At 34.8% G+C, this 17,796-nt stretch overlaps 1 protein-coding gene across 1 annotated transcript in view; it reads right to left on the reverse strand.

Moving 5' to 3' along the window:
• The window catches only part of ERBB4 (erb-b2 receptor tyrosine kinase 4), a 1,130,412-nt gene that overhangs the window by 168,728 nt on the left and 943,888 nt on the right, over positions 1 to 17,796 (reverse strand). The window contains 1 exon segment of the mRNA XM_021075968.1: positions 12,455 to 12,640. Coding sequence (XP_020931627.1) covers positions 12,455 to 12,640 — 186 coding nt within the window.

Below are 17,796 nucleotides of genomic sequence, written 5' to 3' on the forward strand. Positions count from 1 at the left end.
TTAAAATGTGGCTAGCTGATAGATGATTGTCATTAAGCTCATCCTTTGTTCACTTCGTGACAGGGTAGATACTGAGCTTAGGAAAGGATTCTTAATGAAGGTTAAAATCTTTGACCCATAGCCACTCTTCCTGTGCTCATAACCGCTCAGCTCCCCTTTCTTTCCACAACTACACATTTATTCTGTTCAACTCTCACCTTAGCTTGATAAAAAAAAAAATAAGCATCTGCCAACAAGCTCCTTTAATCAATCAAATGTAGATAATGAAATGTGAAATTTTGTACAAATACTGTTTAGCCTAGTATTTCTAATCATGACAGTAAGTGACTCTCCCTGTTCTGCACTCCTTTCCATCTATACATACTTAATGGGATATCTGGAATTTTGGCTACCTAGAACTATTCTATATTTAAAATAAACTAGTAAGTGTCTACATCTTACTAATATACTTATATTTAATACATAAAAAAGCACACATATGTGCATATATGTGTGTGTATATATATGTTTGCACACACTTATATAATCTATGTACATTTTATTTTATCACCTATGGTACTAAATATAATATTCTAAATTTTTGAGCATTCTCAGAGTGCAGAAGATTGGCAGAAAGCCTTAAATGCTTTCTTTCATTCATTTTCAGCCTGTCTTCCTTATTAACCTAATTTGCCTCCCTTCTGGCTCCATGCCCTTCTGGGTTTGATTGCGATATCTCTCTTCTGCAGCCAGTGACCTGCTAAACTTTTGTATGGTAATTAGAAGGTGCAGAAGTAGGAGTGTAGATGCTTCTACTAAGTAATTGTAAGAGGATCTAATACTACATTTTGACTGCTGCATCCATCTTGGGTCACATAACTACACAGAACCAAGTCTCTCTTCTTCATAGCCACTACTATAGTGTGTGTGTGTGTGTGTGTGTGATGTGTGTGTGTGTGTGGTGCGCGCACGCGCAAATCTATAGAAGATATCTTTTAAAGTAAGAGTCTATCAAATCACCAATGCTAGGATCAAGCAGTGTTATACACCACATAGTGTTATACATTATGATGTATTATAATGTGGGAAACATGGTAAATTCAAAAGAAATTTAAAAAATAAGTAATTATTACCAATATAGATCATGGCTAACTCAGTATTACCAATATAGATCATGGCTAGAGTTGTGTACACTTAAAAACAAAGAACTAGGAGGTTTGTATGGTTGTAAAGGGATGACATGAGGTCATGAAATATTTCTATATCTTAACCGTGGCAATGGTTATATAAATCAACATTTGATGAAATTGCATAGAACTATACACATTGACACATCCAAAATCTTATGTAAAATGGGCAAAATCTGAATAAACTCTATGGATTGCAAATTCCTGCTTGCAATATTGTACTGTTTATGGAAAATGTTATCAGTGGGGAAATTGGCGAGGAACAAATGGAAATGCTCTTTCAATTTTTTTGTAACTTCCTATGAATCTATAATTATTTCAAACCACGAGGTTAAAAATAAACCTGTCTGGAGAAGAATTTGGGCAGGTGTAGAGGAAGTAAATCTGTGTGTTGCCTTCAGTCCCAATGCGGCTTTTCTGTTTCCAATCACATTGTTTGATCTCCACATTCTTTGTTTCTCTTTTGTGCAACAAAATGCAAGTCCTAACTCTTTGAATTACCATAAACATCCTGAAATCTGTGGGAAGAATGTCACTGTATGCATACATTAAAAGATCATGATTATATATTACAACTTCCTGACAGCAATATTATAACAGCCATCTACCTCTACAGCTTTAGAAACAAAAGCCATAGGGGAGCCGTAAACTAGATATGCAGGTCCTGCTAGTTTGCTTCTGCATTTGAGACAATCACTGTGCACCTAAAATCTGCTACAATACCAAACTTCATTCACTTAACCATGGCTAATAGATGTAATCGTGAACACTTTACACACTTAAAGTACAATTTAATCCATTTGGATTGGAAAGCTTTCACTTTTCTGTCAAAAAAAAAAAAAAGTACATTAAAAGTACTAGCTATACATCTACAGTAAAGAATTAAGTCCTTTACTTTTTGGATGTGTATGGTAGCTGAATGAAAAATCTTTGCCATTTATAGGATGCAGTAACTTAGTAACTTCCTGGCTGAATTGGAGTTGCTCAGCATGCCAAACAAAGCCACGGGCAAAGCAAAGCAAAAGTGAAGGTTGCTATTTTATAAGTTAGACAAGAAACAACCTAAATGACTTCTCTAAGGGAGAGACCTTCATATTTCATGCAAACCCCAGGAAATAATTAAGGCTTCAGTGCAATTCTGGGACCTGTGCTCTAGAAACTGCCTCAATAAACTTCATTTTCATCTGGTACAATAGAGATCTTCTCTTATCCCTTACTATCTCTTTTATATCATCCTCCTTTAAGGCAATGAAATTTGGCACATAAATAAAAACATGAATTTGTTTCAGGGAGGGGATAAACATGATTCAAATTCAGCCAGGTGCTTTATCACCAGTTTGGGAGGTTGCAATGTTATTAGACATATATAAAGATGGAGAGGAAAAACTAGTGGTGGAAAAAAGAGGTTTAAAAAACCCCAAAAAAAAACTCTTGGAAGATAAACTGAAAACACAAAAGCACTTGAAAGTAAAAATAAGCTAGCTGCCTCTCATTTAAAATTTTATATTTTATAAGGGGAAATAGTTCATTAGATCACTTGAAACTTATCATGAAAGGTATATGATCTTTGAGACAAATTCTCTCTAATACTGCAGTTATTTCACCTAAATTATAAATGAGAAGTCCACACCACACATTTTACAGAGTCAGGGTCGGGTGCTGTTGTCCGTTGATCTAGGCTGGGGTGACTGGGTAATAAATGAACTCAGATTGTGGCTTTGTCACTAAGACTTGTGGCCTTAAATGGATTATGTCACCTTTTCAGGCTTCAATTTCCCGATCTTCAGCACAATCAGATGGTCTTAAAGCTGGTCTCTGTGAGGACCTAGGGAACCCTCAGCTTTTCATGAAGCCCTCAGCCCTCTGTTGCTGTTCCCTGGGGCTCAGTTTTATTTGCTTAGGTTTTCAAGTAAAATTCCACTTGACAAAGCAATTTCACTCCTTAAAAATTTTAAATTGATGAACTAGATTATCTTTGGGAAGTCTTTGCTGTGCCAAAATTTCAATAAATTCTGGTATTATTTTAAAGATTCATCACCTTCATAAAGGAACTTTAGACTGGTCCTTTCCATCTGATATTTTTCTATTACTTTCCTTTCCTTTTGTATACAGCAAATTACTTTGATAGCAATTGGTGTTTTTTGCTTGTTTCTTTAGAATACATAGGAAAATCTGTTTCTAGTTTGGATTCTTCATCTTGAAAGGGTTTTTATATTGAAGTACCTAAAATTGTAATTCCAAGGCAACAGCACCCCGGAGATAAGCCTCTCACAGATTTTGTTGTTTAAGAAATTGGCTTATTTCTATCCAGCAAGTGGAGGTGAGACTAGAACATAAATGAGACTGAACCTAGCAACCTAGAGAAATATATTTTGGTTCCCCAAAAACAAAGAGGGAAGAGGAAATCACTGGTGGCAGTTCCAGAGGGGGCTGGAACTGGTGTTTTGGTGGTGGTGAGGGAACCTATGCCTCTACTTTCACTCTCACCCACAGAGTAGTAGGCCTTTCCCAGGAGCAGTCTAGATTGCTCCTCAGATCCTGGAGGACTAAACACTATGAGACAAAGATTTGTAGGCACAAGTTCCAGGTAGCTTGATGGAAGAGAGAAGTTAGATGAAGAAGAATCTGATCTTCCAGTTACCACAGTCAGCCCAGTCCAGGTCAACTGACAGCAGCCAATGCCCCAATGTGTGAGTGATTCCAGCCAAGACTCCCAGAGCCACCTGGAACACCCAAACTCATGAGCAATAAACACTTAGCTTATATGCCAAATAAAAAGGAGAGATGAAAATTATTTGGAAGCTATAAGGACTGTGCTGACTTGACAGAGAGATTGGAGACCTCTGGTTCCATAGAGCTGAACAAGGATCATCTTCATGTACCAATTATGAAGGTTGGAAAAATGGAGACTCTATTCCTGTTTACTAAGCAAGCACTGTGTATTCCTTATCCGATTCTCCAAAATCTCTAGAAGAATCCTTATGGGGATCTACCACCACATGATTACAGTGGAATTTCTGACCAACTCTCACAGGTGAGCACTAAGCTGGAATTATTTTAATTTGCAAAAAAAAAAAAAAAAAAGTAATGTGATATCCCTCCAATCTAGTATTTCAAACCCAATCAATCTCTATTTAATATGAAGAAATAATGAAAAACACTTCCCTGGGGCACATTTGTGTTTTATCTTGGAAAAAAAAATAAAGTGAACCTTTTATTACTCAAGCATACTGAAGTATACAGTGATCCTCGTGAAATGGATAGCTTTGAGACCACTGTTCCATGTGATTACACAAAAAGGTCAATATTTGCTGAGCAATACTACATGTTAGGCAGCACATTGCAATACTGACCCATTTTATTGTTTATTTAATTGTTACAATAAATAACCCTATGTGGTAAACCTTATTATTCTGATGTTTAAATAAGGAAGTTCAGAGAGTTTAAGAAATTTGTTCAAAATTTCACAGCTAATGCCTAAGTTTTGGGATTCAAAGGCAGATATTTCAAATTCTAAAATCCATTTTCTTTCGCCATTGTAATTATAGTAGTTTCTCAATGGAAGTTTGCCATATTCATGAGTACAAGAATAAGTGACTACAAATGATTAAAGGAATATAAATAATTATAAAAGAATACAGGAATATAACACAAATCAATAAAAACACATATATATGTGTTATATAGAAACTATTGTCTAAATTTTCAGATAGTATCAATTGTTCCTATTAATTTATTAAGTCAAACTTGATAAACATAGATTTAGTTCTTTTTATGCAGGCCCAAGTATTCTCATTTGGCATAAGAGAAAATGACTCTTGTAGCTCTCATAACTATGATTCAAAAATTTAAACCCAGGTTGTATATATCTCTATGGTTCTTTAATTTTTATGCTACACTATGTTATCTTTCTGTAAAAGTTGTATCTAAATTAATTTTGATGATAATACATGTTAAACAATGTTTTATAACTTTACTTGCTATTTTAATAGCATCTACTAAGCACTAAATTTTGGTAGTAAATGTAAAAGCTGATACATGATCTCGTTTAACTATCACAAGAGCAGGGAAAATGAAGTCTGTTGCCCATTTTATAGATAAGAAAACAGATTTAGAGACAGTAAGGAATTTACCTGAGTCAAACAGATGATAAGTGATGGAGCTACAATTGGAACACAGTGCTGCTACCTCCTAAATTCTGCTTGAAAAAACTCCCGGGTGGTACCATCCCTCATCTCTCACCCATGAAGCAATGTTTTTGTTTACTTGTATTTTGTGTCTATCTTCCCCAGTGCAATGTAAAAAACTGTGATAGAGAGACTTGTTCTTTCTTAAAATCCCAGAACTTGGAATAGTACTTTCTACGTCATAACAATGTTTTAGAAATGAGTAAATAAAAGGATTGTCCTTGATTAAACAAAGACCACCAATGTTCTCCTTTGCAATTCAAATTTCAAATGAATTGTCCTTGATTCTGAATGCAGTTCTTCATCCCTCAACTATTTTAGAGCTGGAGCTTTGGAAAGTCACTGAATGTATTTATTATGAATACCACTGAGTCATATGCATGCTACTGAATTTCTCTAAATACCTAATGACAATTTATTAGAAGGTATAATAGAGTCAAACTTAAATAATAGCAGTAAAAAAGAAACATAATAAGCTAACTTTCATCCTTGTCTCTTTCAAAAAGTGGCTGTGACTGGAAAAAGTAATCTCTCTGTTTTAATTTACATTATGAAATGCCATTAATTGTAGTTTGTCTAGGCCACTAACATTTTGGCTTCCAATTTCAATATATTTTTTCTATTCCATTATAAAATATATAATTTCTCTGCATCAAAACATACCCCCCAAACCAATTTCTAAACTTCTAAACAATATTAGAAGTAATTATCACATTATTAAATGTAATAAATGCCAATTTTATCTTTTCTAGAATGTTGGTAGTTTTCTGTCACTTTTGCAGAACTGTATTTGTTATTTTAAAATTAAATACATGTGCATAAGGCTGAGGGCTTATGGAGTTTGGTCTTGATCACAAACAAATCAGAAATTTCAGCACCCAGTTCATACTGATATCAGACATTCAGATTTGAAACTAATTTTATTCATGTAGAAGAAAATGGATGAGTCAAATGGGAAATTAAAGTTTCCTATCACTCTCTGTAGCACTGCTAGAGAACTATAGAAAGGAATATAGAAGGAAAATAAATGAAGGTTCTGTTCATGTTATACATTTAAGCTTCAAAGAAGATTTCACATTTGTGAATAGAAGAGAAATTTCTTTTCTTTCCTTCTTTCTTTTTTTGTCTTTTTGCCTTTTCTAGGGCCACTTCCACGGCATATGGAGGTTCCCATGCTAGGGGTCTAACCAGAGCTGTCTACTCCACAGCCACAGCAACACGGGATCCGAGCTGCGTTTGCGACCTACACCACAGCTCACGGCAACGCCGGATCGTTAACCCACTGAGCAAGGCCAGGGTTCGAACCCGAAACCTCATGGATCCTACTCCGATTTGTTAACCACTGAGCCATACGGGAACTCCGAGAAATTTATTTCTTAACACAGAAATCTTCCCTCCTTCCAGTCATGGTGAACTATGTTTTTGAACTGAGAGAGAGAGAGAGAGAGAGAGAGAGGTTTTTGTCTCCACTTTGCTCCTCACACTAACTCCCAATCTGCTATCAAGTATAAAGAAACTTAAGGTGCACAGTCACCTCTGAATGTTACACAAAATTAGGTTTCACAATAGAATTCCCATTAACTCCATCTGGGAATATCATATGGACAAGAAAAGCAATTTGGAGGATAAACAACTGGGTGTGTGTGGAGTTTTCACTGAGGCTCAGCAGGTTACAAACCCAACTAATATCCATGAGGATGTGGGTTCGATCCCTGTCCTTGCTCAGTGGGTTAAGGATCTGCTGTGTGGTATGAGAATAGATGCTACATCTTTTGTATCTGAGATTTAAAAATTGAGTTTATTTTTGAAATGACATCATTAAGGTGCTCTAACTATGAATATGTTTTTCCTTATTGTTTTCACCACAGATATTATCTAAAATAACACATGGTGTACACTCTTACTCTATGCTAAGCAGCATTTGTAGCACTTTACCAATATTATTATATTCTCATGATTTCTCTATGAAATGAGTACTATTATTATCCTCATTGTCAGGGGGCAGAGAGATTAAGTAACTTGTCTAGGGTCATGCAGCTGGTAAGTGACGGAGCTGGGATTTTGACCCATTCTGTTTGGTTCTGTATGCTTAACAAAAACTGGTGTCAAACTATACATTTTAAATCTTGTGGGATGGAACATGGAATGAGAAAAAAAATAATGTGTGTGTACATATATATATATATATATATGACTCAGTTACTACGCTGTACAGCAGAAATAACACTGTAAATCAACTATACTTTAATAAAAATAAGATAACATTTTTAAAAAGATGCAGATAGAGAAAAAAATTCTTAATTTATAGTATCATTTGGGATAAGTATCAATACGGCATAACTCAAAAAACAGTTCTGAATTTGCTTTCTCATATTATTTTGTAAGTAAAACATCAATTTAAGGAATCCCCCCATAATTAAATAAATATCTAGTATTTTCTCCAAAAATTAAGATAGATGCTGATGATAGGGAAAGTAAAAAGTATTATTCATGATAGAATCTTATTTATTTATTTATTTATTTATTTATTTATTTATTTATTTATTTATTTTTGGCCATGCCCGTGACATTCTTGGGCCAGGGATCGAAACTGCACCACAGCAGCAACCTGAGTCACGGCAGTGACACCACCAGTTCCTTAACCTTCTAGGCTACCAGGGAAATCCTGGAATCTTTTCTTTTATGGGCATGATGATAAGACACAACTACAGATAAAATGTCATGCTCCTCACCACTGCTCAAATCTAGGAGCAGCACAAGTGACTTTAAGCTGCAGTGATGTGTAGGTATATGTATGGAGAATGAGTGCAGAATTGTTTAAAGGCCTGGTTTAGGTCTCAGAGTACCTGATATAGAAACCAGACATCTCAGCCTACTTCTCTGAGGACTTAAGTTCCTCCATACTCCTCATCTATAAACTGCGGGAATAGCAGGTCGTACCTGCTAGAGTTTCAGTGAAGATTAAATAATACGATAGATATAAAGTGCCCAGCAAATGCCTTCTGTGTAAAATATACTTCATCCACATGGACACAGTCATTATCAGCGTTACCCGCTGTGAAATTCCTTCATTGTAAACTCACATACACTTTTCAGAATCTGTGAAGTTGTGTTGAAAAACTGTTTACTTGTTAGCAACTACTATGAAGGAAGGAATTTTCACAATTATCTTCTATTTTTGGATTCATAAAGCACCAGAAAGACATATGGTATTATACAAACATTAAATAATAATATGTTCTGCTCTGCTTACCAAATTAAATCAAGTTCTAAATGCTGCATAAACAGAGTGAAAATGGCTGCCAGTAAGAAACAAACATTTTGATGTTTAAATTTGTGTTGCTCTTACATAAAATGTTGTAGAATGAGGTATCAGTGGAAGAATGGAAAGAAAACTTGGAACTTTCCATTCTAAGAATGGATAAAAATTTTAAAAAAAACCTTTCTTCCTCATATACATAAACATAGATTAGAGGTTCTACTATGTATTTACTGGCTGTGGGAAGTCAATCATGTAATTTAAATTTTCTGTGACTCATTTTATTTACCTGTGAAGTGGGCATAATAATGTTGCTTACCTCATAGGTTTGTAATGGGGAAAAATAATGGATAAAATATACAGAGTAGTGGTTTACAGAGTAAGTACTTGATGTTAGTAGCCATAATTATTATTTCTTCTACTAAATGTTACACTTTCCAGAGATATGTTATAACATGAATATCAATTGGTGAATTTACAGCATCATACCCACCCTAGCTTTGTCAGTTTTAAGGGATGTAGCCTAAATGAAAGCGGTTATTGTAGTAATTATGATGATGATATCTCATTTTCATAAAACCTCTCAGTAAGAATTGGAAGTTAAGAAGCCTCTAAGCTACTGGAATTGTTATTTGTAAAGTACTTGTGTTTACTTGACCAAATTACTCATATTTTCTAGACATCTCTAAACCAATTCTCTGTTTCAGGGCTTTCCACCTATAGCTAATAAAAGAAGATTGTTTTTAAATAATCCATGTTCTAGGAGCTCACCCAGAGACCTTACAAGAGTTATGCTATTTAATATTTGTAAATCACTAGGAGGAAGTATATTAATTTTCTACTGCTGTACCTAAGTACCACAAATGCAGCGGCTTAAAACAATACAAAGTATTTACTTACAGCTCTGCATGTCAGAAGTCAAAAATCAGTTTCTAAACAGGACTAAAATCAAGGGATTGGCAGGTTGCTTTCCTTTTGGAGACTAGACGAGAACCTGATGCCTTACTTTTTCTAGCTTCTAGAGATCGACTGTATTCTTAAGCTTCTGACTCCTTTCTCCATCTTCAAGGCACATACATCACTCCAGCTTTCCTCCCAATTTTATTTCTTCTCTCTCTTACTTTCATCTTTCTGCCTCCCACTTATGTGGATTCTCAGATTAAACTGGGCCCACTTGAATGATCCAGGATAAGCTCCTCATATCAGGATCTTTAATTTCATCACATCCACACAATCCCTCTTAATGTGTAAATTAATATATTCACAGAGGCTGGAGGTAGGACATAACATCTTTGAAGGCAGGAGATTGTTTTTAGACTACTATAGGTAGATACCTTATATTAATTTTATAGATGAGGAAACATGTAATAATTACCCCATTAGTACACTAAGAAACAAAAATCCAAAAAGGGTGAGTAATTTACTCAAATTCACAAAACCAAAAAGTGGGCACCAGGGTACTAGTATAGGTCCTTCTGACACTAATGCCATTTCCACTACCTGATTCTGTCCCCAAAGTACCAAAAAGATAAAGGAAGGACTCCCTTTTAATGGGTAGATTATTTAATTTTCTTTATGAGTTAAAGATATTTGTTATTTATTAAATAGCTACCTATATATGAGATGCAATTTTTGGTACTGGGAAGAAATATGAAACAGGCCAAGTCCTTAATAGCTAGGTAATCTCATATCTTTTGATATATTTGAATACTTATAACTCTTAAATCTATATCTACAGTCCTGACCAAATTCAACCACCTAATTAATAATTCCAGTTTTATTTTCAAGGAAACTTTTCAATTTTCCATGTCTGGAACTGAACTCTTGATTTTTTTCCCTACAACTATGTTCAATCCCTAGGCTTTCTCCTGCTCAGGCAACAGCTTAAGTCTTTCTTAAGACTCACTGGGATTGCCCTTAAGTCTCCCCTATAATTATTTTGCTTTAAAATCTTAACCAAAGTGTTTAACCCTAAACTTCATTGTTTTATTTGTTGAATGTTTGCTCCTACCATTAAGGTATACAGAGACACTTCAGTCGGCATAGTATCTGGCACATAGTAGGTGTCCACACCTATTTATTCAAGGATTAATAACTAAATAAATCTGCCATACAGTCAGAGTCATATAAACACATGGTATAACATTTAAATAGTGCAAATATGTTCAATATACCAGTGACCAAACCTGTACAGTAGAGAAAAAAAGTTACTTTTGTTTAGAGAGAAAAGAAGTTGACTAAGGATGGCTTCATAAGAGGATGAAAAAGATCATGTTATATGAATCAAGAAGCCATGAGAAAAGATTTCTAAGCAGAGGGAATGTCATTTACAAAGGCAGAAAGGTTTAAAAGAGTGTGATTATTCAGGGAACTCAAAGTAGTTTCTATTATTAGAATGTACAGTCTTGCATAAATGATATATTAATGCCATGAATCCCTAAGGACAAAACCTAAATTATGGAGAAGACTGCAGGAAATGTAGAGAAGAGCTAAGAAATTCAAAACTTAGTTTTGTTTTCATTTATAGCGCTAGGATGATTTGAGAATTTCTATTGCATATTTAGCTCACCTTATAAATAATAGAAGTTCTCAGATAAGTAAATCAGTTTTTGAAGAGTGATATTTCAAATTTCATTACCATAAAGAATCCTCTCAGTTATGAGTTTGTTATGGAATATTCACAAAATTGTAATATACGGTCCATAAGGAAAATATATTGAGATTTATGGTACACAAAACTAAACTGAGATTTTCCCTCAAATAATGTTTTGGGTTTGCATTTTTAGAATTACCTCAAATTTCTGCTTTGGGTGATATGTATTTATTCATTCTTAGATTGTAAAAGGAAATGGGTTAAAATTACTAAATTAACATTTTGGCATTTTTATTATACATATGTTAACATGAGCAGAACTCTAGAATTATAGAACATTAGTTCATACTTTGATATAAATAAGAGTTTACATAGTGAACTATAGCTCATCTCAGAGGTATTTACCTTGGAGAACACTTTAAAAAAACACTCCTGGTATAGATAGATGGTTTCTTTGAGCTTAAAATATATAAACAAAAGTTGCACACCGGTGGGCTGAAGGACATGAAAGCTTTATTTGGCTCCCAGAGTGCCTCAAAAGTTTGAGCCAAGATTTAAGTTTAGAGAATAGAAAAATCCAGAATTCCAGCCCCTCCTGAAAAATGTAAAGATCTTATAACTATAGTGTGAAAAACCACAGTCCCCAAAAGGGGGTAAATGTTTTACAGGTCACTGTAGGGCCATCTCCTCCCATCACCCCAGCTATTAAGATCACACCACCTTCCTAGTGTGTTTTATACCTGATACCTTGGGCAAGACTCAAAGTAAAACAACAACAACAACAACAAAATCCGAGAAAACCCAACCATTAAAGACCAACTGAGAATTATCAAAATGTCCAGGAAGATATTTAGAATTTAATCATTTGTACTTCTGAGAATTGAATGTACTTGCTATTCCAATAAAATTATCTAACATGGAACAAACCTTCAATATTTTCTTTCTTGAATTTTGTTTGTTAGCTAAACTATACCCAAACAAATAAAGTCAAATAAATCTAGCATAACAATTTTTCCTTCTGACCAGTAAGTTATGTGTTTTAGCATCTGGTCAACATAACACAAACCTCATAGTACAATAACCCAAAAATATACAAATATATCATAAGTTTGATCTGTGGTCTGAATGTAAATACCTTCCTATAATAGATTTTTCAATATAACACATGTGATTGATTTTATTTAAATAGATTGAATACCCAAACTCTTCTAGATTAGAAGATATAAAGCCAGAAGCGATGGGCACTTACCTTTGCTATCTGGACACACCAATTAAGCAACAGTTGTGATCCAATGTTATCTTTGTGTTCATGGACATAATCCAACAGGCAGCCATGGGGCATGAGCTGTGTAACCAGCTGAATGGTTGGGCTCAGACACACACCTAATAACCGCACTAGGTGTGGATGGTCCATACTTGCCATGATCAGAGCTTCCTAAAAGAAAAAAAAGAAGTAACACCATTACTTCAAAGTTTTTTTACAATTAGAGTTCTTGCACTGTATTAACGGTGTTTATAATGATTTTGAAAATGTATTCTGTCAGTAGAATCAATTAAAAATGAAAAGCATTATTGTACCTATTACATACCTAAAGTGATTTAATACAGCTGAATTAAATGAAAAATAAAGACTATACATTTATTAGAATGGAAATGTTATAGAATAACCAAACAAAATCAATAGTGGTGTGTTCTTTTTGTAATGTGAACAATATTCAATTTTATTTACTACCACCCAAGTTGAAACTGAATCCTAACCTTATGCTGTGAATTTTTAAACCTTGATCTTTGGTCCTAGAGTACAATATCTATACAAATGCAGTTATTTACATAAGGTGACCCAAAATTAACTCATTCATTATTGGTGAGGATTCAGACAGCACATACACAGGTGTAATTTATAAATTATAAACAGTAATATAAACAATCAATATGCCTACTGGGGAATTATGTAGAAAAAACAAATGTTTTAATAAGACATTTTGCTGTTACTTTGCTTTCACCCAAATTTATTTCATTTTCAAAATTATGACTGATGTTTTATTCATAGAACCATAAAATTTGAGAGCTATGTGAGACTTTAAAAATGTATCTACTTCAACTTTGTCATTTCATGAAGTGAGAAAACAGTTTTAATTTCAAAGGTACCTCTGCTTAATGTAGATAATGTGTAGACATATGATGGTGATTTAGCACATCCTAAAGTTAGCCTTTAATCAAAAGTTATTTTAAGTGTCTTTACTACAATTTGAAACTGATATGTCTGCACACACACATGCGCGTGCACACATGCACACACACACAGGGATGGATACTCATATATGACAATTTATTATCAGTCAGTTTGCCTATATGAAGGTATGAGAATGTTCACCATCTATTATTGAATATTCCATAGCTTTGAAAATTTTAAAAATTTACATATAATCAAAGACAGAAAGCTAGATTGAGGTTATGTTTCAGGTGGCATGGCATATTAAATGCACATATTTATTTTATTTGCTCTGGATTATACCATTTTAACAATAAAGGCATTAATAAAAGGCCAGAAATCAAAAATCATAAGAAAAGGCACTGAGGATGGAATACTTAAAGTAGGAGGTGCTTTACTAGTAGTAATTGACTTAGCGAACATAAGAAATCTGAAGCCTAATTTAGAAGCAGGGGGAAACTGAAAAGAAACCAATTTGCACCACTGCTGTAGACACCAAAGGCTCAGTAGTGTTCTAGCTCAAACCTCTGTGCATAAACGGAGCAGAAGCACCGGCTTTTGCAGGATTGCTTCAAAGTCCATTTAGGAGGCACTTAGACTACATATCTTCTTCCCTTCATCCTTAGGAGAGGCTAAATCAAAGGAACTGTGGGCCATGAATATTAGGCAATGGAAAGAGAAGTGCTCTGGTGAAAATGCAGGGTTACGTAAATTTCTATATGGTGAAAATCAGGGTCACCTTTTAGCTTCTTCTCCCAAATGGAGTTGTGACTTCAAAATTCTGAAAGTTTTGTTTAAATCTCAAATTCTCTATCTGGCAAAACTTTAACCAAGTGAGTGAATATACAGACCTATCTGTTTTTTTTAAAAAATAACCATACATGTCCTTTTTCCTGTTAGATGTGTTCATTTAATAAAAGAGGGGTACTCAGCAAAGTATATTTAATTGAAGAAACCAGGAAATGATAGTGAGGTGATATTCCAGAATAAAAGCTGTGCAAGAAACAGTGGTCAGTCTGGACTGGAGCAGAACATATTGTTCTGGAAAAGAGGAGGCAAAAATAAAGAATTGATTAAAAAAAAAATCTAATGCTTTTAAGACACGTTAAGAGTATTTTTGTCGTGCGTTCCCATTGTGACTCAGTGGTTAACGAATCCAACTAGGAACCATGAGGTGGCAGGTTCAATCCCTGGCCTCACTCAGTGGGTTAAGGATCCAGCATTGCTGTGAGCTGTGGTGTAAGTCACAGATGCAGCTTGGATCCCGCGTTGCTGTGGCTCTGGTGTAGGCCGGCAGCTACAATTCCGATTGGACCCCCTGGGAACCTCCAAATGCCGTGGGTGCAGCCCTAAAAACACAAAAGAGAAAAAAAAAAGTATACTTCGTTTTCTAGCAGAATTTGAAGGTTGAATTAGTGATAGATACATAGAAAACTAAGCAAAAGTAAAATAAAAAAATAATTTGAGGTAAAACACAAGATGTACACAAGAAAAGAAAGTTGCCATATTTACTATAAAGCTGGAGACAGTCATATAAGCAAATGACATAAACATGAAATAGTAATATAAGCAAGCATCATATGACTATATTGGAAAATGAAGGGAAGGGAGAGTGATGGGAAGGAAGTGTGTATATCCCTATTGTTCATAGTAAAAAATTAGTAGATAATGCATAAAACTGAAAAATCAAGAGTTGAGAGTATAAACATATTATTCAGATATACAGTTAAATAAAAGAAGAAATTGGTGAAAAATTGAAAGTGCTTACTTTGAGCAGCGGAAAACAGGGTCAGGAAAGGGAGAAGAGAGTTGCTAGAGATAGCTGTCTTTCACCATTTTTAGCCTTATAGATGCATTTGGCTATTATTATTGCTAGTATCATAAAGCTATTTGGGAGGATGTTATTCACCTCTAACTCCACTACTGTTTTAGTTGTTTTGAGTTTAGCTGAATCTAAAGATTAGTCATAATTATGGGGTAAGTCTGATAAGAGTATATGGATTTTATTGGATCCAGCCAGGGTCTTCTGTGAAACATAAGCGTTTACTTTTTGACTAAGGAAGAGTGGGGCAGTAAGGACTCAGGCCTGGAAAAAGGAGAGATGTGAGGCCAAACAGAAGAAATATGATGGTAAGAGAGTGTCAGTCTAACTCAAAGGACTTTATTTTTAAGTCTTTTGTGGACAATGTGAAATTATTGTTTTTCAGATGGCTTCTAAGTAGATTGGCTCCTTTCACACCACCTTCCCCAACACCTCCCCAGGGAAACAGATGGATGGCTCAGAGAACAAGGCAGAGCAGCAGTTTCTCTGCTTCCTTGTGGATCCCACCACCACGGCCACACCTTCAGAACAAGTAGTGCAGGAAACACTGAAAGGCACCACCTTTGGAAAGACAGTGGATCCTCAGGTGGTACCTGTCAACAGTGCTGAGGTAGGATCACTCAGTGGCTCTGAGCCAACTCGAGAATCTCCACATGGGGACCAGAACTAATAAGAAAAGACATCGTAGATACCACAAGGTGATTGCAATTGAGAGACTGATTTTTAAGTCCATATGAGACACCCAGTACTTCCCAAACTATGTGGGGAGACTTCCATTGAAGTTGGAGTTTCTGCACAATCAGCAAAGGCAGAAATTTGAGTTATTGCTAAAAATATGGCTCTATCTAGATCCATGAGGTGGAAACATTTTGGTTTTACTTCCCGTATATTTCAGCCAACATTTAAAATAAAGCAAACTAATGTAATTATAAGGAGAGTACAAATAGAAATGTTAGTCGAGCTACATTATCTATTACTTAATCTAGTATTTAATTATTAACTGATATTAATTAACATTAAATATTAATTAACATTAATTTTAAAAGTGTAAACCGTGGGTTCCTTCACTGAATGGTGTTATGCTCACATGTAAACACACACATAGACACCAACAAATAAGCAAAACATATAATTAAGTCTCTAACTCAATCAAGTACCAAATTAACTATTTAATTAGATATTAAATATTAGACATCTGACTAAATTAAATTTGTGCTAATTGCATTCTATTTCTCTTATGGTGGCTCTCAATATTTCATGCACATCAAAGTGACCAGGGTTTATATTACAAGGGGTAGTTTTCCAAGTCCCCCTCCAGATAATCAGGTCTGGAGGTGAATCAGGAATCTGTATTTGTAGCAAGCTCTCCAGGTGAAGCTACTGCAGGAAATGCAGAACTTGGAGAATGCCTGGAATATCTCCATCAAATATATGTCTCACTAATCCACTGCAAAGGAAGTAACATGCAACAGTTGTTTGACCCTTATTGTAACTCTAGGAAGCAGTCAAAGAAAGTAGCAATTCTTGGCTGTAAAATAAGGAAACCAAGGTTGAATGGAATTACCGCCCCAGGTCATATGATGAAGAAATAGCATTAGTGTTAAGATTCGGGTTTTCTGATTCTTAGTACAGTGCTATTTCCTATGGTAGGAAAAATACTGTAATTTTTTTTCCTTTTTTAGGGCTGCAGGTGTGGCATATGGAAGTTCTCAGGCTAGAGGTAAAATCTGAGTTGCAAATGCTGGCCTACACCACAGCAACACCGGTTCTGAGCCTCACCTGTGACCTACACCACAGCTCGAGGCAATGCCGGATCCTTAACCCATTGAGGGAGGCCAGGGATCGAACCTGCATTTTCATCCGGAACTCCAAAATACTATAATTTTAAAATTTCAGTTCCATCAGCACTTCAAACTGTAGATGTTTATCTTAACAAGAAGACAGCTCCAAACACCTGACATCATCAGGTATACCTGAATGAATTGGGTCAAATTATACTTTAGTTCCTGAGGATCAACTTAAACAAATTTGCACTTATGGATAAACTGTCATCGCTTAAACGTGCTTTCATAAAAGGCCAAAGAAAATATATTTTTCTGATTTCCTGAGAGTATTATTTACTACAGGCCATTTCTTAAGATAAAGAAAATGGTGAAATAGAAGGTAAAAGAAAAAAATAAGGTTATTTCTGGCTTCTTTTTCACAGTGAAATATATAAACTTTTTTTTTTCTTTTATAACTCAAGGAGTAATGATACTTCCATTCTAAATATGCATGTGAAAAGTTTACATCAGAAGAATGTAAAAAAGTCACACAAAAAGTTCTCTTTTAAAAAAATCTATTAGTAAGTCCTGGCAAAAAAGCTGGGATTGTATTAAGGAAAATTGCTCATCACACTACAAAGAGTATTCGAAAGCAAATTGCAGAGTATTTGCATAATAGTTCTCTTTTTTTTTTTGAGAAAGAAAAGATGAACAAGACACTAATTGTAGGTTTTATTTTTTTCATAAAGGAAATAGCAGATGGCTTTTTTAGGGAATAGGGGAAGAAATAAAGA

Source organism: Sus scrofa, chromosome 15 (genome assembly GCF_000003025.6).
Source record: "Sus scrofa isolate TJ Tabasco breed Duroc chromosome 15, Sscrofa11.1, whole genome shotgun sequence".
NCBI classification, from domain to species: domain Eukaryota; kingdom Metazoa; phylum Chordata; class Mammalia; order Artiodactyla; family Suidae; genus Sus; species Sus scrofa.